This window comes from Hemitrygon akajei, chromosome 11 (genome assembly GCF_048418815.1).
Source record: "Hemitrygon akajei chromosome 11, sHemAka1.3, whole genome shotgun sequence".
Taxonomy (NCBI): Eukaryota; Metazoa; Chordata; class Chondrichthyes; order Myliobatiformes; family Dasyatidae; genus Hemitrygon; species Hemitrygon akajei.
Genome location: NC_133134.1, coordinates 27411572 through 27434371, shown reverse-complemented (window position 1 = coordinate 27434371; position 22800 = coordinate 27411572). Strand labels below are relative to the sequence as shown.

Sequence of the window (22800 nt, the reverse complement as noted above, 5' to 3'; positions counted from 1 at the left end):
TCCTGTAACGCAACCTCATAGGTGGGACCTTATCAAATGCTTTCTGAAAATCCAAGTAAATGACATCCACTGCCTCTGCTTTGTTCACCTTGCTTATTACTTCCTTGAAGAACTCTAACAGATTTGTCAGGCAAGATTTTCCTTTACAAAATCCATGCTGACTTTGACTTAATTTATCATTATTTTCTATGTACCCCCGAAACCTCATCCTTAATAGTAGACTCCAACACTCTCGCAAACACTGAGGTTAGGCTAACTAGCCTATAATTTCCTTTCTTTTGCCTTCCTCCCTTCTTAAAGAGTGGAGTGACATTTGCAATCTTCCAGTCCTCTGGGACCGTGCCAGAATCAAGTGATTCTTGAAAGATCACGACCAATGCGTTTGATATCTCTCAGGACTCTGGGATGTAGTCCATCTAGTCTAGTTGACTTATCCACCTTAAGACCTTTGAGCTTGCCTAGCACTTTTTCCTTTGTAATAGCAATGGCACTCACTCCTGCTCCCTGACAGCACCCAGACCTCTGGCACACTGTTCGAGTCTTCCACAGTGAAGACTGATGCAAAGTACCCATTAAGTTCAACTGCTGTTTCTTTGTCCTCCATTATCATTTCACCAGCATCATTTTCCAGTGGTCCAATATCAACTCTCATCTCCCTTTTATTCTTTATATAACTGAAAAAAAAAAATATTCTACTTTATCTTATTGGCTAGTCTACCCTCATATTTCATTTTTTTCCCTTCTTATAGCTTTTATAGTTACCTTTCGTTGGATTTTAAAAACTTCCCAATCATCCAACTTCCCACGCGTATGCTGCCTCATATGCCCTTCCCTTGGCTTTTATGCAGTCCTTTAATTTCCCTTGTCAGCCATGGCTGCCTACCCCTGCGATTTAAGAACTACTTCTGTGGGACATATCTATTCTGTACCCTGTGAACTATTCCCAGAAACTTAAGCCATCTCTTCTCTGCTGTCATCCCCGCCAGTATCCTCTTCCAGTCCACCTGTGAAAGCTCCTCTCATGCCACTAATTCCCTTTATTGCATTACAATAACTGGTACATATGACTTATGCTTCTTCCTCTCAAATTGCAATATGAATTCAATCATATTATGATCACTACCTCTTAAGGGTTCCTTTACATTGCTCCCAAATAAGATCTGGGTTATTACATAACATCCAATCTAAGATAACTTCTCCCTGAGTAGGCTCAAGCACAAGCTGCTCTAAAAAGCCTTCAATTTGTTAAATTTGTTAAATCGGCATTCAACAAATCCCCTCTCTTGCGATGCAACACCAACCTAATTTTCCCAATCCCCTTGCATATTGAAGTCACCCATTACAATTGAGTCACTACCCTTATTACATGCCTTTTCCAGCTCCCCTTGCAATCTCAACCCTACATCTTGGCTACTATTTGGAGACCTATATATGATTCTCATAATGGCTTTTTTACCCTTGCAGTTTCTTAACTCCATCCACAAAGATTCAACATTCTCTGGCCCTATGTCACCTCTTTCTAAAGATGTATTTTCATCTCTTGCCAAACCACCGCCTATGCCTTCTTGCCTGTCCTTTCAATACAAAGTACGTTTGTATATCCTTTGATGTTAAGCTCCCAAGTATGGTCTTCTTTCAGGCACAACTCAGTGATGCCTGGAACATCATACTGACCAATCTGTAATTACACCACGAGTTCGTCCACCTTATTCCAAATGCTACGCGCATTTAATTACAACACCTTCAGTCCTGCATTCTTCACCCTTTTGAATTCTGCCTCTGTGGTCCAATTTAACTCTGTCTGCATTTGTACCCAATCATTGGCTTGTCCTTCCTTACATTCATGTTACATCATCATCTACTTGCAAACCTGCTGACTCATCCTCAGCTCTATTGTCTTGGTTCCCATCCCCCTGCTATATTAGTTTAAACCATTCCCTACAGTCCTTATAAACCTGCCCACAAGAATATTGGTCTCCCTTGGATTCATTTGCAACCTGTCCCTTTTGTACAGGTCACACCTGCCCCCAGAAGAGGTTCCAATTATCCAGAATAGCTGAAGAACTTCCACCATGTTGTTAGAAGAATCAGGTGTTGTTGGATATTTAAATACAAGGGTAGAGCAACTATTTAAAAAGTTGACATTGTGAAATTATTAGATTGAACATTTGAGTGAACTGATTTTGTTTTGCCATTATGTTGTATTTATGCATAATGGAATGTAAGTATCGAACAGAATGCCACCTTTGTGACAAAATATGAAGTCATCTATTTTAGTAGTGAGAAAAAGAGTATTTTTAAATGATGAGAGATTGAAAGGTGTTAAGAATGTTATGGTTTTCCTTGCACACAATTTATTTAAAAAAAAACATACAGGTGCAGCAGTTAGGAAGGAAAATAGTTTGCTGGTTTTTAAAACAGATAATTGATAATAGATTTAGGCTAAGTAGTGATACAGTTGAAGGAGATTTGAGTGGAACCTTTTCACCATGAGTGATGAGTAGCAGGAATGCACTGTGAGATTAATAGGTTGAAATTGAGTTACTGGCAGAGTTTAAGAAGTGTCTAGATTAGCATGTGAAATGTCACAGCAGAGAAGATTAAGGGCCTTGTGTTGGAATGTGGGATTAATATAGACAATGTCCCTGGTTGGCATGGACATTGTGGGCTAGGTGGCCTGTTTCCATATCCTGTGACTCAATCTGAATAAAGACACCTTTCTGAAATTATATTCAACAATATTCTGGTTTAAGATGACGATGGTGAAGCACAGTGATGACTTGCTGGCAGCAAACAATACTACTAACTTCTGTATTAATCACAAACAAAAGAAATTCTGGATGCTGGAAATCCAAAGCAACACACTTACAATGCTAGAGAAACACAGCAACTCGGGCAGCATCTATGGAAATAAACAATCAGTTAACATGTTGGGCTGAGACCCTTCTTCAGGACACTCTCTCTGGTAAACGATCATTGCAATTAATACTCTGTAACTTCCCTTTCAGAGCTGAGCTTCTGAGCTGCCTGTACAACCAAACGTTTCTCTGGTGTGAATTGAAGTCTCAATGGTGCAGGACAGTTGCGCTGTTGCATGTGAGAGCCGATTCGAGGCAGTGGTGAAATGCGTGGGGAATGAGCCAATGAGCAGCAGAACTGAGGTGAGGCGAAATGAGGCAAGGCAGAACCAAGGTGGCAGTGCCTGGGCACAAGAGTGAGGAGCAAGCTGATGTTTGACTGATTTAAGCATTGAGCCAAATTGGAAAGGTCAGGTATCGGCCAAATCAAGGTGGCCTTCAATATTATATTCCATCTCCTGTACTCAGTACTTTGATTTATGAACACCAACATGCCAAAAGCTTTCTTTACGACGCTTTCTACATGTGATGCCACTTTCAATGAATTGTGAACTGTATTCCCAAATACCTTTGTTCTACAGCACTCCTCAGTACACCGTTTATGTGTAATACCTACCCTGATTGGTTCTACCAAAGTGCAAAGTGTAACACCTCACACATGAGCATTAAATTCTATCTGCCATTTTTCAGCCCATTTTTCCAGCTAGTCCAGATCCCGCTGCAAGCCATGATAGTCTTCCTTGGTGTCCACTACACCACCCCCACCCCAATCTGGTGCCATCTGCAAATTTGCTGATCCAGTTAACCGCAATATCATCCAGATCATTGATATAGATGACAAACAACAATGGACCCAACACCAATCCCTGCAGCACTCCAGTCGTCACAGGCCTCCAATCAGACAGGTGACCTTCTACTATAACTCTCTGGCTTCACCCAGAATGCCACCGTCTAATCCAATTTACTACCTCTTCTTAAAAGCCAAGCGAGAACCTTCTTGACCAACCTCCCATGCAGGAACTTGTCAAGTGCCTTTCTAAAGTCCACGTAGACAACATCCACTGCCCTGCCTTCATTAACTTTCCTTGTAACTTCCTCAAAATTTTTTATAAGTTTATTCCCTTAGACTATTTTCCAATAACTTTCCCTCTATTGATGTCAGGCTCAGCAGCCTATAATTACCTGGTTTATTTTAAAGCCTTCCTTAAACAGTGGAACAACACTGGCCATCCTCCAATCCTCTGGTACCTCTCCTGTTGTTAAGGATGATTTAAGTATCTGTGCTAGGGCCCCAGCAATTTCTGTACATGCCTCCCTCAGGGTCCGAGGGGATACCTTGTTAGGCCTGGGGTTTTATTCATGCTTATTCGCTTAAAGCCAGCAAACACCTCCTCTGTAATCTGTATAAGGTCCATGAAGTTGATGCCACATTACCTCACTTCTACAGACTCTACGTCCATAGACTCTACATCCATCTCCTGAGTAAATACAGATGCAAAAAAATAATTTAAGATCCCCCCCATCTCTTTCAGCTTCATAGATTACCATTCTGATCTTCCAGAGGACCATGGTCCCTTTCAGTCCTTTTGTTCTTAACATGCAGTATCTGTAGAATCCCTTAGGATACGTCATCACCTTGTCTGCTAGAGCAATTTCATGCCTTCTTTTAGCTCTCCTGAGTTATTTCTTAAGTGTTCCCTTGCATTTCTCACAGTCCATAAGCACCTCATTTGTTCCTACCTGCTATGCATCTCCTTTATTTTCTTATCCAGGTCCTCACTATCTCTTGAAAACCAAGGTTCCCTGCTACTTTTATCTTTACAGTTTATTCTCACATGCACATACTGTTACGTACCCCGTAACTGGGTGTCTGACCAGCAGAGAAAGAAGAATCCATTGGATTCTGGTGGTACCAAACTAAAGGTGTTTATTAGTAAACTACACAATACAATATCAAAAATGCAAATATACCTATAAAACAAGTTAACAGTAATAAACCTAAAAGTGTAGGAATAATAATAATCAATAATAAACAAGCTTTATCAATGTCTAGGGGTAAATGAATTGTCATAGGAAAGTATAGAGTTCAGTTCATAAATGCTGAGGTGGTTATGGTTGTATTGAAATCGTTGGAGAGAGAGAGAGAGCGAGCGAGATGTAACAACAACAGTTACGGCAGGCAAACCTTTTTGTGGCTTTCTTAATCCATCGTATCGTTGTGGTCATTCAGTTATGACCCCTCTTCTTCAACTAGACCGTTCTTCTGTGGTGGACTCGTCACTCCGGCATGAGTGGACACACATACAAGTCCCCACCAGCCCTGCTGTAACACTGTGAGCTTTACTGACCGATCTTCTGGTTCGGTCTCCAAAGCCCCCACCTTTCTGTGGGTTCCCAACACTCAGTCAGTGTCCACTGGTGTGTCTGAAGGGTGTCTCTCCAGACCTGTCTTTAATCCCCACTCACAGGGTCTCAGCTATCCATCAACTCTGAATGACCGTGTCCATCAAATCAGGCCACTCCTGCTATCTCCTGAGGAATGTTAACGAGCAAAGTACAGTCCTTGTAGTAGAAGGTAAATAATCCAGGAAGAGTCATAATACAGTAAATCACAGTCTCTCTCCCCCTCTTATCTGTAGCAGATGTTCTTGCCTGGGCTTTATCTCTCTCTCATGAGCAGCATAACAACAGCAATAGTTCGTAGTTCTCAGGAGGGGGGGAAATGGTTAACTCTGCACCCCATTGTCCATCAGGTCTGTCCATCACTCATAAGCTTTGTTCTCTCAAAATTTCACTTTTGGAGTCTCTCACTTACCAAGTACACCTTTGCCAGAAAACAGCCTATCCCAATCTCACATTTGCCATATCCTTTCTGATACCATCAAAATTGGCCTTTCACCAATTTGGAATCTGAGTTTGCAGACCAGACCTATCTTTTTGCATCATTACTTTGAAACTAATGGCATTATGATCACTAAATGCTAAGTGTTCCCCTGCACAAACTTCTGTCACTTGCCCTGTCCCATTTCCTAATAGCAGATCAAGAATTGCAAACCTTTAATCCAGCCCGTTCTGTCATGTCTAAAACAACAAAACCCCCGAGTGTTGAGCTGTCAGTCCTGCCCCTCCTGCAACCAAGTATCACTAATGGCTACAACATTGTAATTCCATGTGTTGATCCATGCCCTGAGCTCATCTGCCTTTCCAATGATACTTCTTGCATTGAAATATACGCAGCTCAGAACATTAGTCACACCATGCTCAACATTTTGATTCATGACTTTGTCTGAGGCCTTACCAACATCTGTCTCCATATCCTCTCCGCTAACTATTCTGTCACTCTGGTTTCCATCCCCCACTGCAACTCTAGTTTAAATGCCCCCCCCCCCAGGCTAATAGATATTAGACCCCTTCCAGTTCAGGTGCAAACCATCACTTCTGGAAGACAGCCCAATGATCCGAAAATATGATGCCCTCCCTCCTACACCAGCTCCTTTGCCACATGTTATACTGTATTATCTTCCTATTTCTGGCCTCACTAGCTCATGATACAGGTAGCAATCATGAAATCACAGTGCTGCCCTTTAACTTGGCACCTAACTCCTGAACTCACTTTGCAGAACATCATCACTCTTCCTACCTATATCATCGGTACCTATATGGACCAGAACCTTTGGCTGCTCGTGGCCTGTTTAAGAATACTAAGGACTTGATCCAAGATGTCCCAGACCTTGGCATCTGGGAGGCAACATAACATCCTGGAATCTTATTCTCATCCACAGAAAGTCCTTTCTGTTTTCCAACTATGGAATCCACAGCTCACCTCTTCACCTCCTTCCCTTCTGAGTCACAGAGCAAGACTCAGTGCCAGAGACTTTCCTCTGCCAGGTCACCCCTCCCCACCCCCAATAGTATCCAAAGTGATATACCTGTTGTTGAGGGAGATGGCCGCAGGGGTACTCTATACTGGCTGTTTAACCTCCTTCCCCTTCCTGACTTTCACCTGGTTTCCTGTGTCCTGCACTTCTAGTGTAACTCTATATGTCTTACCTATCACCCCCTTAGCCCCCCAAATGATCCATTCCAGCTGCAACTCCTTTCTGCGGAGTGTTAGAAGCCACAGCTGGATGCACTTCTCACAGGTGTTGTCATCAGTAACCCCTTCCTTCCCACACCCTGTAAAAGGAGCTTTCCTGCCTGGCATCCCTACCGTTCTAACTGAGCAAATATAAAGAAGGAGGAACAATAAATAAATAGTGTGGGGGGAAAAAGTCTCTCTACAGCTTTTTGCTTTCTCTCGCTCAAGTCTTTCCTCCCTAAAGCCTCAAAGAGCCAAAGCCTCAAAGTCCCCTCTGTTCACTTCAACAAGAGCCACTCCAACAATGCCCACTCCATTTTACCCTCATTTGTTCTTGGCAATCAATCCCGAATGTTGATTGATGGCTGCTCAGAACACCGAACCACCCCGGTCTCAGTGAACCTGAGTGAGTTACATCTTCTCGTGCTTCCGATCTCTGGCTGCTGCTCAAAAAAACAACTTGATGAAAAGAAATTTCCTCACTCAGTGTGGTGAAAGTTCTGGAATTCTGTCTCAGAGATGGCAAAATCGGGGCTATGTGGCTCCAAATTTGGGGATTAAACTACTAAAATTGATCAAAGGATAGGCAGCATTTTTTAGGTGATAACCTGATTTTTCATTTACTCCAAAGTAAATATGCCCTTAAATAAGTGTTAACATAACCGCAATCATAAGGAAGTTGTTTCAGCCTAAGGTGTCAGGTTTCTATTTAACTCTATTCCAGTTATATTGGCCAGACTATGTATTTTTTTTCAAAGTACTAACAAATTATCTGAATGCAAATAATTTAATGACCAGGGATGCTTACTGGCATTAACTACAATCTAATAAAGTGGCCACTGAGTATATGCTCATGGTCTTTTGTTGCTGTAGCCCATCAGGTTTAGGATTTGACGTGTGTTCAGTGCTGCTCTTTAAATAGTCACCGTTGTAATGCGTGGTAATTTGAGTTACTGTCGCCTTCCTGTCAGCTTGAACCTGTCTAGCTATTTTCCTCTGACCTCTCTCATTAACAAAGTGTTTTCACCACAGAACTGCAGCTCACTGGATTTTTTGTTTGGTTTTTCACACCATTCTCTATAAACTTTAGAGACTGTTGTGAATGAAAATCCCCAGAGATCAGTAGTTTCTCAGATACTCAAACCACCCTGTCTGGCACCAACAATCATTCCACGGTCAAAGTCACTTGGTTCACATTTCTGCCCCATTCTGTTGGTTGGTGTCAACATCAAATGAACCTCTTGACTATGTCCGCATGTTCTTAGGCATTGAGTTGCTGCCACATGATTGGCTGATTAGATAGTTGCATTAACGAACAGGGGTACAGGTGTGCCACTGATTCTATTTCAGATGTAAGTAAGCATTACATTTAGTTCGAAAGATGGGAGCATCAATGATTGTTAAAGTACTATCTTCAAAAGTATTTGATTCTAAGTCTTCTATTTACAATGTTGTCAAATCAACCTTAGAATATTATTCTGAAGTACCTCATTAAATCCCATCAAAAACAATCCAAAGATAGTGATTCATTCAATTGTATTCGGGGGACTTGGTAGCTTTTGTAAGGGTAGAAGCGCATACCTTTAGTGTAAAGGGCAGAACATGCACATGTTTATCCCTAAACTCAAAAGTATATAGTATTGGAGGGAACTGAACTGTATCCTCAACTGTCCAATTCCTCATTGCCTCCATCCATTTTGCCCTTGAATTCGTTTGCAAGGAAAAAGGAAAAAAGAAAAGTTTTTCATTTGTAAAACAGCTTCACAATCTCCATATGTACAAAATAATAGCTAAAAGTAAAAAATACAATTTAAAACACAGCAATAAGCTAGTAACGTGGGTTGAGGGAAAGCTATTTTTTGCTGATACACCTTAAAATTTCTTGAAAACACAGCCAGGAGTTTGATTTATCAGCTCATCAGAGAGAAAGTACCTACAACGGTCAGCACTCCCAGTGTATAACTTTGGTGTCATTTTTAGATTCTATGCTTAAGTCTCTGGAATAGAATTTGAAAACTTAATCTACAGATTCAAAATGCGTGAGTGTGACAATTCAAACAAGATTTACACTCTTAAGCATCTGGAAATAGAAAATTATAAGATAAATTCAAATATGTCATGAAATACAACGGAATAATATTTAAAGTAACACAAATTATATTGCAAAGGAAATGTATTTTCCTTACTGATCTGATAACACTGGATAACTATAGTTGAGTTAATTAGCAACACTTCCAAATCTGGGAAGTGCATGAACAAAAACTTCTGAAAGAATTCGCTATGATAATTATAAAGAAATATTTTAGAAGATATTTAGAATATTTTTATTGTGTTCTCACTCTATATATTTGTATTTACAATACTATTTTAGGAATTTAATTCTGAACTTTTCTTTGGAATCAACAATGGTCAATGTATGAATGAATAATCCATCTTTTATCTTATGAATCCAGCTTTGAAACATAAGTTATTATTAATCATTTGGATAACTGATGAACAGAAAATTTCCACACCTGTCTTTAGTTCCCTCTGAATTATAACTTTACATTTCTAACACAGAAATCTTATCATTTAGACTTCCCAAAGGAGAATTATATTTTGTTAATGAATGAACTATGTACTTTTTAGATAACAACTATCATGTTGTCAAGCTATTCCAAATCACTTGAAAGCCAATGAAGTCTTTGCAAAGATTAGTCTAGGTCATGGTGGTTGCTGACTGTTGAGCTTATTCCCAGAGAGAAATTTCTGGCTGGGGAAAACTTTGCAGGCAAACAGTGAGGCAGCAGTTTTCATCATATCTAAAAAGCATAGATCTGATTGGTCTGACAACACAGTGCAACTGCTATTAGTCTCCAGCAGTGGCTGCCCACACTCACAACATCTGCCATGATACAGGCTTTATTCCCACACTGCTTGTCTCAATCTGTCCAACTCCATCCCTCATAGGAAGACACTCTACAGGGAGAACGGAATTGGAAAGATTTGTTGCTATGTTTGCATAGAGATTTCTAGCACCACAGCAGCAAAGGTTTGTCAGGTTCCCAGTGCCCCAGTTTATACATCTCGCTATAAATAATGCTAAAATGGATCCATTTATGATCCCATTATCGCTCTGCCACGTGTGAACAAGGTTCCATTATATTATCATTCTACATTTTCACGGACTTTTATTTAAAATACTGTCAATGAAAATATCGACAATATCAGAATGTCTTATCTGCAAGCCAGAGCTTCATCTTTCAAAGTATTCAGGACTTGATGGACAAGAGAAGATCTGAGATGCTGGAAGCCTGAGCAGCACACACAAAATGCTGGAGGAACTCAGCAGGACAGACAGCATCTGTGGGGAAAAAGAGCACAGTGGACGTTTCGGGCTGAAACCTTTCAGGCTTGCTGAGTTCCTCCACAATCTTCTGTGTGTGTTGCCAGGATATGATGAAACTTCTTAAAAGGGGTTTAAAAATAATTACCAAATGAAGTGACTTAGCATCTAAACTGTTAGTGTAAATTTCTCTGCAGAAGATTTGTACTGACATGATGAAGTCTTTCGATAATTTCCTCTTGAATATAACAATATATTAGCAGTTCAACATATAACCTGTATATCAGCCCTAAACAAAAATGTTTCTTTTATAATTAAAGATGTAAAGAACAAAAATAGACACATCGGCCGACCATGTCCTTAGAGCCTGGATCAATACATGGAACTGTGATGTTGTGGCCATTACAGAGACTTGGATGTCTCAGGAGCAGGAATGGCTGCTAAGTGTGGCAGGCTTTAGATGTTTCAAAAGGAACAAAGAGGAAGGCAAAAGAGGTGGGGGCACATGGCATTGCTAATTAGGGATAGTGTCAAGGCTGCAGAAAAGGAGGAAGTCATGGAGGGATAGTCTACTGGGTCAGTGTGGATGGAAGTCAGAAACAAGAAAGGGGAAATAACTCTACTGCATGTTTTTTATAGACATCCCCATAATAACAAGGGATATTTAGGAACAGATAGGGAAGCAGATTCCAGAACAGTGCAATAATAATAGGGCTGTTGTGATGGGGGATTTTAACTTTTCTAATATTGATTAGCATCTCCTTAGCGCAAGGGGTTTAGATGGAATGGAGTTTGTTAGGTGTGTTCAGGAAGGTTTCCTGATGCAATATGTAGGTAAGCCAACCAGAGGAGAGGCTGTACTTGATCTGGTATTGGGATATGAACCTGGTCAGGTGTCAGATCTCTTGATGGGAGAGCATTTTGGAGGTAGTGACCACAACTTCATCTCCTTCACCATAGCACTGGAGAGGGATATGTGCAGACAATTTGGGAGAACATTCATTTGGGCACCCATGTCACTGATGGGCCGAATCAACGTTGTCAAAATGAACACCTTTCCTAGATTTTTATACCTTTTTCAATCCATAGCAATTTTCATTCCTAAAGCCTTTTTTGACTTGCTAGACTCAGTCATATCGTCCTACCTCTGGAAAGGCAAGTGCCCCGACTGAATAAAGTTCATCTTCAAAAATCTGAAAGTGTTGGGGGCATGGCTCTGCCCAATTTCTGCTTATACTACCGGGCAGCTAACATTCGTTGTCTCATCTTTTGGTCTGATTTTTATAGTCAATCCCACTGCCCATCATGGGTGACAATGGAGCTGAACTCTACAAAGAATGCTTCCATCTCTGCACTTCTTGGATCTGCACTCCCTTTTCATACATCTAAACCAATTGCTAATCCTGTCATCAGGCACACCCTGGGAGTGTGGGCTCAGTTCAGAAAGCATAGTGGTCTCCATGCCTTCTCTCTTTCAAGTCCTGTTCTACATAATCATCTCTTCCAGCCTTCTATACATGATTCAACATTTCAAGACTGGTACAGAAAGGGCATCAGACGCTTTAAAGATCTTTTTTTAGACAACTGTTTTGCATTATTTAAACAATTGTCTGCAAAGTTTAATCTACCCAACACTCATTTCTTTAGATATTTGCTAATAAGATATTTTATCTGCCCTCTGATACCAAACTTCCCTGAGGCACCTGCCACAAACGTCATTGATTTGTTTCTCTGTATGAATCCATTGCACAAAGGTCTAATATCTATTACCTGCGACAAGCTGGCAGCTCTGAGGCAAGCCTCTCTTGACAAAGTTAAAACTGCCTGGGAGCAAGATTTAAATTTTTCAGTGTCAGATGAGGTATGGGATGAAGTCCACAAATTAGCTAACTCATCCTCTTTATGTGCCCGCCACTGCCTGTTACAGTTCAAGGTCATACATAAGGCCCATATGTCTAAAACTAATATAAAGGGGGTTTCTTTTTTTTTCTTTGTTACTACGTATGTTAATCAAAATGGCTTCCTTGTTTTGTTAAAAGTAGGAACGCTTCTTTGTATGAGAGAGTGCTGGAAGCTTGTTTGGGTTAAAATTAACTGATGACGAGAATTGTATTCATTTGTTAACCAATTGGGATTAATGTTACTTTCTCTCTTCTGAGTCTGTAAGTTATTGTTGGTGGGGAATTGGGGAGTTGGTGCGAGGGGGAGAGAGAGAGAACACGATGCTGTAAGCTGGGCGACGGAATGGACCCCGAGCGGGAGTCCGAGGCCAGGAGGTTCGGCGAGGAGAGGAGACGAAGACAGACGTGCTGTGGGTGCTTGGTTGAGCACTGCGGGTGGTCTTGAGCTGCGAGTCGAGGAGGTCTGAGGGGATCGAATGGTGGCCAGAAGGCTTTATTAATTGAGCTCCAACGATGTGCACTAAACTGACTGAACTCTGATAAGTTTTGGCACCTTTTATATTATTTTCTTTCCCTTCATATATACTGTATTGTTAGTAACCTTTTAGTTCTAGTAATATCTATAAAGTGTAATCATTTAATCGCACATGGTGTACGGTCTGTTAATTGGTGGGGTTGGGGACATCACATAGCATCCACACAAGCTGATTATCCAGTTTGGCGAGGCCAAAGGCTGCTCCCCCTAGACGGAAGCGAGCTGAGCGAGCCTGAGGCTAGCCAGGGGGCTACACTAAGTTATCTCGCATTTACCCAGATGTTAATCCCTGTTGCGACAAATGCAAAAGGGGTGAGGCTTCCCTTATCCATATGTACTGGACATGCCCTAGTTTGGAAAAATACTGGAAAGACGTCTTACAAACTCTATCCCAAATACTTAATTACATTCTGGAATCTAACCCTTTGATTGCCCTTTTTGGCACCTCCGGAGAGGGGGCACGCACCTAAGTCCGACTAAACGTCGCACACTGTCTTTTGCCTCTCTGTTGGCCAGGCGCACAGTTTTGCTCAAGTGGAGGGATGCTGCCCCGCCCACCCACACTCAGTGGCTCAGGGACATCATGTCCAGTCTACACCTTGAGAAGATCCACTACTCAATCCTCAACTCAGACATAAAGTTCCAAAAGGTGTGGGGACCCTTTCTTGAATATTTTCAAAATTCCCAGCCAGACTAAAGGCCCATTCTTTCTCCCTTTCCTCAGTACATAAACCCCTGACCTCCAGCATTTTCCGGTAAAACTCTTCGGACTCAGATTTGTTATCATACAACAGCCTATGTATCAGAAAAATACACCTTCTCTATACCAATGCAGCTCTGTGGGGACAAAGGTTCTGTTTAACTCTTTTTGCCAATGCATTGATGGCTTGGAGTTGGGGACTGGGAGGGGTGGGGTGATAATGTTTGTACTCTGAGTGCATCTCTTTCATGAATGTGAATTGTACATTTGATACATTTGTTATGCACTGTACAATTCTCCTTTACACTATGTTCTCTTTATTTAAAAAAACAATAAAATATTGTCAAAGAAAAAAACATTCATTTGGGGTAGAGAGAAAAATGATACTACTAGGCAGGAACTTGGGAGCATAAATTGGAAGCAGATGTTCTCAGGGAAATGTACGCCAGAAATGTGGCAAATGTTCAGGGAACATCTACATTAGTAACAGGTTATATATGATACTACTAGGTAGGAACTTGGGAGCATAAATTGGAGGCAGATGTTCTCAGGGAAATGCACGCCAGAAATGTGGCAAATGTTCAGGGAACATCTACATTAGTAAACTGTTTTCTCATTACAAAGAGGATTTTTGCATTTATGAAAATTTTTCCCATATAAATTAATGGTTCTTCGCTTTATGCCGTTTTGGCTTAAGAAAGGTTTCATAGGAACGCTCTACCTTTGTAAAGGGGTTGGACACCTGTATGTAGAAAATCTAGTTATGAAGAAAAGAAAAGCTTACGAAAGGTTCAAGAAACTAGGTACTGTTAGAACTCTATAAAATTACAAGGTTGCTTGGAAGGAGCTTAAGAATGGAATTAAGAGAACCAGAAGGGGCCATGAGAAGGCCTTGGTGAGCAGTATTAAGGAAAGCCCCAAGGCATTCCATAAGTATGTGAAAAGCAAGAGAATGAGCCATGTGAGAATAGGACCAATCAAGTGCGATAGTAGAAACATGTGCATGGAGTCGGAGGAGGTAGTGGAGGTACTTAATTAATACATTTATGAGACCATTTGTAAATTGAGGGACCGCTTCTTCGAGCGCCTCCATACCATCTGCCACAAGTGGCATTTCCCAATGGCCAACCATTTAAATTCCAATTCCCATGGGGATGAATAAAGTATCTATCTATCTATCTATTCCTGGGGCTTGATGTTCCTGCTGTGGATGATGTGTTAGTTCACCCTCAGATCTCCATGTGGGTGATCTGTTAGTTTTTGTGCTAGGGAGGGGTTGGGAGGTTTGGGGTTTGGCTGTTTATGTTCATTTTTCCTTTCATGGGGGGTATTGTTGACTTTCAACTACTTCTATGGTTTTCTGTATTTTATAGCTATCTGGAGAAGACAAATCTCAGTTGTATTCTGCATACATTATTTGATGATAAAATGAACCTTCGAAACTTTGAAGACAGATGCAATGCTCAGGAATCCAACAGCGCTCAAGTTTTAAGACTACTTAATTAAACAAGCTGGTTTATTGAGTAAAGACAATATTTTTAACAAAATTCCCATGTGAGTCAGAGGGATGCTTTCTTTGGCGCAATATTACAACAGTGGCTCACGACTATTCTACTTTAGGTCTTTTGCACAACACTGCCCTCCTGAAAGTTTGCTGCTACAATTCTGCAGATGCGGTCTGCTACCATGGCAACGGAGTCCTGAACATCCGGGCTCTGCGGTGGTCACGTGGTGGGAGCAAATGGCGACCGTTAGCGAGCTAAAAGCTGGTAGGTGTCAGCAACTGGTGTTGGATTAAAATCATATGCGGGAAGATGGTTGCTGTGAAAGATCGCGTAGTGCTGGCGAAGTCAATAGGTTGTGAAGGATGACTATCCGGAGACGGGATTGTGAACCGGCTTCGTTCTATTCAGAAGCCCGGCCTGGGCCCTTGAGAACGGTGGACCAAATGTTGCGGTGTTATCAACAAAGTGATGGAACAACCCGCCAGCGCTGAAGCATGACCAAACAACGTTTGACAGAGTACCCACAAAACTGAGACCATCTACTGCTCACCAATCCAGCGAGGTGGAGGGAAGTTACGGAGGTGACGACAGACAGAGTTGTATAGGGTCCAAACAACTGAAGACAACAGCCCACACACAGTAGGATGTATAAATGTATGCAAAGGTCAGAATTGGATACCAGCAGAAATTTAGAAGGGACTGTCAAAAGAGTTACAGACTCTTATAATATTGGCCAGAACTAAAGGCTTCAGCCTTTCAGGAATAATAACCCTTCTCTAGTGCTTTGTTACATTGCATTCGCACTAGTAAAAATGTTTATCTTTGTGGTTGTAGGTATTGCGATTGTTTGATATCTATCTGCATTTATTAAATTGTCTCTATCAAATGTATTTCGTCCAAATTTTCATTCGATTTGAAAGTAATTTACTTCCTTCTGAATGTTTGAAGCTATTGTATAATGTCATAATTGTAAAACTGATTGTTTAGTTGCTCGGCACCATTTGAACTCTGCCCAATTTAAAATCTTCCTGTTCTCCTTGGGAACCTATCTGACACAATGCCTAGAATATAATGTTTTCAGTTTAACACAAACCTTCAAGAAATTGCTTTTGTAAAAGTTTTGAATATCCTGTATATGCCATTTTAACTAAGATAGCTTGAAAAGAACGTGTGAGGTTTTTCAAATGTGGCATTAAAGCACAAATTATAATAATTCTCCGCAGATATCTGTATCAGAACTAAGTTGATTGTTGTTTAGGTGCCACTAAAGCAATGTCTTTGTTTTCCAAAATCATACATTTATCAAGCCCAGGTGTTTCAAATGATAATAGGAATCATTTTCTGATAATTTCCGTTAACTTTCCCGATTACAAAATTGCACATACAAAATTATGTTGACTGATGAAGCCATTATGGCATCTCCAGCAACAAACAGGTGGGTAGGTAGATTGTTTCTTCCAAGCTAGGATTGAAGGTTCTAGATGCTTCTCCATTTGGAGTACTCATTGGACAGTGGTTACCACATGTTGTTGGGAGTATTGCAGATTTTCAGTGAGGCTTTAAAATATCTGAATTGTTTCCTCTGTTTACAAGGTAATTGCTTGCCATTACTGAGCTCAGAATATAATGCTTGCAGCAGGAGTCAGGTTTACCGTACTTCAGAAGTCACCTATCAATGAAGACCGATATTGATAGTGAAATGGAGAAGGGCCTTTGGCCATTTGGCCAAGGGCCACCTAACCAAGTACCTTCTGAATGTAGTTATAGTTGTAATGCCTGGGTTCACTTATCCTGCCATTGGATTTGGAGCATTTTGTGGAAGTAGTGCTACTGTTCTCAATTGCTGTTGCCGAGCTGAAGCGTATAGAAGGGGAAGAATTGCAACTTTCCAGTAGACCACAAGCTTTGTTAGGTTTGAAGTATTGATCTTCAAAAACTTCCTCAGATAGTCAAAGGTTGTGCTGACAGACTGAAGGACATGGTGAATTTCAACATTAATATCTGCCTTCATTGTAGGTAGCTTCTGAGGTAGTTAAGCAGTCCATCTATTTTAATCAGGTTTTATTATTGGAAGTCTGCATAATGCAGCTGAACAGGTCAATAGAGAACTCAGTTTTAGGGATGTTAATTGTAAGATCCATTGCCTCAGCGTGCACATGGACAGTGACTTCAGGTGTATGCATATAATAATACATACAAAAATGTTGTCTGTGTACTGCAGATCAATGATAAATTTGTGCTGTACTTAGTTTCTGAGATTAAGTGACATAGATTGAACGGTTTATCATTAATTCTGTAGATTGGTGCTATTCTGGTGAGGAACTTATTAGAGGCAAACATTTTTATAAATCCATTTTTGGGATCTAAACATTGCTACAAGGCCAGCATTTATTTCCAATCCCTAACTCCACTGCCTTTGTTGAACGTACTTCCACAGTAGTGATTTTATATGGGGAATTCCAGGAATTACACTCAGTTATAATGAAAGACTAACAATCTATTTCCAAGTCAAAATAGTGTGTAATTTAGAGAGAAACTTGCAGGTAGTTATGTTCTCATGTTGTCAGAATTTTGGTGATAGAGATCAGAGGATATTGTCTGTGCCTTACTAAATACAAGCATAGGTTGCTTCGTTTGAAAATGGATATTGAACATATTACAATCACCACCAAACAACCACACTTCTAATACTTACAATGTTGTATTTGGGGATGGGGGGCTGTCATTGATGAAGCAACAGAAATTGACTGGACCTAGATCACTGCCCAGAAAAACAGTGATGTTCTGGAATCTTTCTTGCTTCTCCTTTCTGATACAGCTTTGTAGTAAGAATGATTGAGGAATGTGTTTTGGTCTGTTTGTAAACTCATTGGCTAGCTTGTCATTATGAAGTAGAAGCAAGGTGGAGATTAATTTCTTGGGCATTCAATTTGAGAAGAATGCTTACTGTCCCTTTTTGATGCTAGAGGCTTTTGTGCAGTGTACAGTGGTTGATTCTGCTCTCTATTTGTCCTGGTTTTGACACGTGTGTCCATTGTACCTCATGACTAAATCTATATTGGAATTCAGGGAGCAGCTCTTCAGTCACTTGGAGGGGCCGTTGAGGATGACTCGGATGATACCTTTAGCTAATAGCAGGAACACCCCTCATGCTAGCTACAGGATAAAGAGTGTTGCTTGGAGTATGGGCATAATACAGGCATCCTTTCATGGCTTCAGTTAACCAACTCTGAGGGGCTAGTCTCTTCTGAAAACTTGGTCTTTTGAAACTGAGCCTCCACATTATGTATTAATAGTACGACTACATTCCATATTAGGAATATGTTCCATTCAGCTTCATTACTGAGCACCTGAAGCTAAGACAACCTCTTTAGTAGCAGTCTTTGTATGCTGAATTAAGAAGCATCGATTGACTATGCATATTTATGACAAACTCCAGATGAAGCCAAAGTATTTCTTTCATTCCCCCACTTAAAATATTCCCATGTTCTGCTTCCTAAAAAGGATAGTCATTCCACACCCCCTGCCTACTATGTTACTTCTAAAAATATACTTTGAGCTATATAAAATTCAGACCTTACCTGAAAGCCAAGTCTTTGCCAGGATTCACACTTGCAATATAATTTGCAATCTTGCCAACTTAATACATATTGTTCGCCTGCTAGCACTTAAGATTCCAAGTTACTTTGGACTAATTTGTCTCTTTAGTCAATACTTCTGCAGGGACTGACTGATATAATAACATCCATGGAGTGTATTGGTCATAATTCTTGTGGTTATGGTATAAAAAGAATTTAAATGCGCAACATAATAGACAATAGGTGCAGAAGTAGACCATTCGGCCCTTCGAGCCTGCACCTCCATTTTGAGATCACGGCTGATCATCTACTATCAATACCCGGTTCCTGCCTTGTCCCCATATCCCTTGATTCCCCTATCCATAAGATACCTATCTAGCTCCTTCTTGAAAGCATCCAGAGAATTGGCCTCCACTGCCTTTCGAGGCAGTGCATTCCAGACCCCCACAACTCTCTGGGAGAAGAAGTTTTTCCTTAACTCTGTCCTAAATGACCTACCCCTTGTTCTCAAACCATGCCCTCTGGTACTGGACTCTCCCAACATCTGGAACATATTTCCTGCCTCTATCTTGTCCAATCCCTTAAAAATCTTATATGTTGCAATCAGATCCCCTCTCAATCTCCTTAATTCCAGCGTGTACAAGCCCAGTCTCTCTAACCTCTCTGCGTAAGACAGTCCGGACATCCCAGGAATTAACCTTGTGAATCTACACTGCACTTCTTCTACAGTCAGGATGTCCTTCCTTAACCCTGGAGACCAAAACTGTACACAATACTCCAGGTGTGGTCTCACCAGGGCCCTGTACAAATGCAAGAGGATTTCCTTGCTCTTGTACTCAATTCCCTTTGTAATAAAGGCCAACATTCCATTAGCCTTCTTCACTGCCTGCTGCACTTGCTCATTCACCTTCAGTGACTGATGAACAAGGACTCCTAGATCTCTTTGTATTTTTCCCTTACCCAACTCTACACCGTTCAGATAATAATCTGCCTTCCTGTTCTTACTCCCAAAGTGGATAACCTCACACTTATTCACATTAAACGTCATCTGCCCACTCACCCAGTCTATCCAAGACACAAATGCAAAGAAGATTTACAAGAAAGATTCCAGGAAGAAAAATATTAGGTTTTTTTTGTCAAGAAATTGAAGCATAAATCTAATTGAGGCCTTTAAGTTTAGAAAATGTCTCCTAGTGTGCCGTTCTCGTTTTGATTCAGACCTCTGCCATCTTTGTAAGAGTTTGCAGATTCTCCACAACCCTACATGGCTTTTTCCGGGATATTGTCAATGCCTACCAAATTCCAAATAACCTGCTGGTTGTTTAGTTACTCTGTTTCTGTAAATTACTCCTGGCGCTAACATTTTTCCTGTGACCACATGGGTACTCTAGTTTCCTCCCACATTTCTAAGTTGTATGGCCTAGTAGATTAAGTGGTTACATGGGTGTAATTGGGCTGGAAAGGCCTGTTACCATGCTGCATCTTTAAATAAATAAAGAAAAAAATCAGTGGTGGGGGAATGAATGTTAATGAGCAAGAGAGTAGGTAGCCAATCTGGACTTGATGGGCTGAATGATTGCTTTCTGAGTCATGTGGAAATAAAGTATTGTTGGGAGAAAAGTAGAGGTCATTGTTTTTTTTAAGCACTCAAAAGAAGTCAGTTACCTAAAGGGAACGTGAATATGGCATTTACTGTCTCAGGAAAGTAGTTGATGGAACATGGATGTATTTAAGGAGCACTTAAGCAAACGTGAGAGAAGTGAAAAATGGACCCTATCAATAGATTAGGAAGGATGGTAGAAAGCTCAAAGTGAATGTTAGTGCCTATATGGACTGAATAACACTATTTAACATGGGAAAACTTGGTCCTTCCTTGAATATAGTAATCAACTGTTTTAAATGGTAACCTTTAGTTTTGTATTCTCCAATAGGAGAAAATGTGCTCTTTGGATTCTACACCCCTTAGGATTTTTTTAATATTAGTTTTTTTGTCACGTACATTGAAACATACAGTGAAATCTGTTGTTTGTGTCAACTACCAACAGTTTGAGAATGTGCTGCAAGTAACCCGCAAGTGTTGCCGTACTCTAATGGTGACATAGCATGCCCAAAACTCACTACTCTAACCTGTACATTTTGGAATGTGGGAGGAAACTGGAGCACCCAGAGGAAACCCACATGGTCATGGGGAGAACATACAAACTCCTTACAGACAGCAACAGGAATTGAACCCCAGTCACTGGTGCCATGAAGCATTATGCTAACCGCTTCGTTACCATGCTCCCCCTTTGTGCTCAAATCAAGTCCTCTTATCACTAATTCCCAAATATTAGTTTAGTAATAAGCCACCTTTGAACTGCTTCCAATGCCTTAATATCCTTCCATTGCTGAACACATATTCATGGATGCCCTGTATATCTGAAGCATTTTGTTTCTACTTTGTTGTTCAATGTCCTCAGTAAAAGACAATAACATTTGTTAGCTTTCCTAATTACATCCTCTGCAACTTCTTGCCATTTAGATGATTTGTTTTCTTCTTGCCAAATTAGACAAATCAGTATTCTCCCACAATTTTAAACGTGAGAGTTTCTGCAGATGTTGGAAATCAAGTTCTGATGAAGGCACAAAACATTAACTCTTTATTTCTTTCCATAGATTCTGCCTGACTTGCTGAGTTCCTTCAACGTGCTTCACTTACAACTTAGTCTGCTGGATCTTCACCATTCACTTTATCTACATTTCTTTGTACCCCGTAGTTTCCTTATGCCCTCTCGACAACTTACTTTACTATCTACCATTCTGTCATCAGCTTATTTGGCAAACATACTTCAGTCCATTCATCTAGATCCTTTATGTGAAGTGTAATAAGTCTGACTTTAGAACTACATTTACTAACTAGAAATATACCCACTTGTGCCTAACATCAGCTTTCTGTTAGCCAGTCAATTTATCCAGTTATCTTCTACATCTTTATTTCCCACAATTAAGTTTAAAAAGTAACATTATCAAATGCAGTATATTACGGTGAAGTTAGATGGTGCTGTTTTTGTCTCTTCTGGTTTAAAATAGGAAATATTATGTGTATTGAGCTTTGTGTGTGAAGAATTGGCTTTCAGGAAAAAGCATATTTTTGCTTTCAGTTTTTCAACAATGCAGTATTTCTGCTACACTTGTTGAACTATCATTTCTTGTTTAATGTGAAATTAACTAGTATTTGTGGTGTCACTAAAAGCATCATGTGTTGTAATATTCATCTGTCCATTTTGTTGGAAGTGACAAGAATATTAACTGATATCTGAAGTCTTCCTTAAAATATTTGTTGATCTTGAAATTAGGACCATAAGGACAATAAGTCACAGGAAAAAAAATTAGGCCATTTGGCCCATCGGGTCTGTTCCACCATTTCATGTGCTGATATATTATCCCTCTCAACCTCATTCTCTTTCCTTCTCCCTGTAAATTTTGACACCCTTACTAATCAAAAACTTGTCAATCTCTGCTTTAAATATGCCCAGTGACTTTATCTCCACAGCCATCTGTGGCAATGAATTCCACAAATTCGCCTCCCTCTGACTAAAGAAATTCCTCCTCGACTCTGTTCTAAAGGAATGTCCCTCTATTTTGAGGCTGTACCCTCTGGTAATAGACTCTCCCCACTATAGCAAACATCCTTTCCACATCTACTCTGTCTAGGCCCTTCAATATTCAATTGGTTTCAATGAGATCATCCCTCATTCAACTGAAATTTTGTTTCAGTAGTTTAATGGTACATTTGTAATTGCACCTGTTGCCTAAAAATTTTATTACCTTATAATCTGCATGCAGTTAAAATGAAATTTTGTTTTAAATCTTTTTGATTTACAGTTCTGAAAGAGACCTTGGAGAAAAGAGGTGTAATGGGCCAACTAAAAGCCCGAATTCGAGCTGAGGTTTTTAACGCTCTGGATGATCAGAGTGAGCCAAGGCCACCACTGTCACATGAAAATCTTCTTATTAATGAACTCATCCGTGAATATCTTGAGTTTAATAAATACAAGTACACAGCATCAGTGCTGACTGCAGGTATGTTATGTAAAGTCAGAAATAAATGGAAGTTAGTATGTTATCATTTGAGGAAAATGTATAATACATACTAACTTTCTTGTAACAAAAATCTGCAATAGCCTGTACATTGGCTCAGTCAAGTTAACAGATCAAAAATATTCTCAATTCTTTCAGTCTAATGTCACACAGATAATTTTCTAATGGTAATAATACACAGCAAATTGAATATTTAGTATATGCTACCTCTTTTTTTTGTCACATTACTTTGTAAAATGG

General features: G+C 40.3%; 1 protein-coding gene across 5 annotated transcripts in view; it reads left to right on the top strand.

Moving 5' to 3' along the window:
- The window catches only part of cep20 (centrosomal protein 20), a 39571-nt gene that overhangs the window by 4911 nt on the left and 11860 nt on the right, over positions 1-22800 (top strand). For 2 of the 5 annotated variants that reach the window (XM_073060528.1, XM_073060527.1), the window contains exons 2-3: positions 3009-3161; positions 22345-22542. In XM_073060528.1, coding sequence (XP_072916629.1) covers positions 22377-22542 — 166 coding nt within the window. In that variant the 5' untranslated portion in view covers positions 3009-3161; positions 22345-22376. Of the gene's footprint in view, positions 1-3008; positions 3162-15094; positions 15567-22344; positions 22543-22800 lie in introns of those variants that run through there. The other 3 variants (XM_073060524.1, XM_073060526.1, XM_073060525.1) reach the window with 3 other exon arrangements.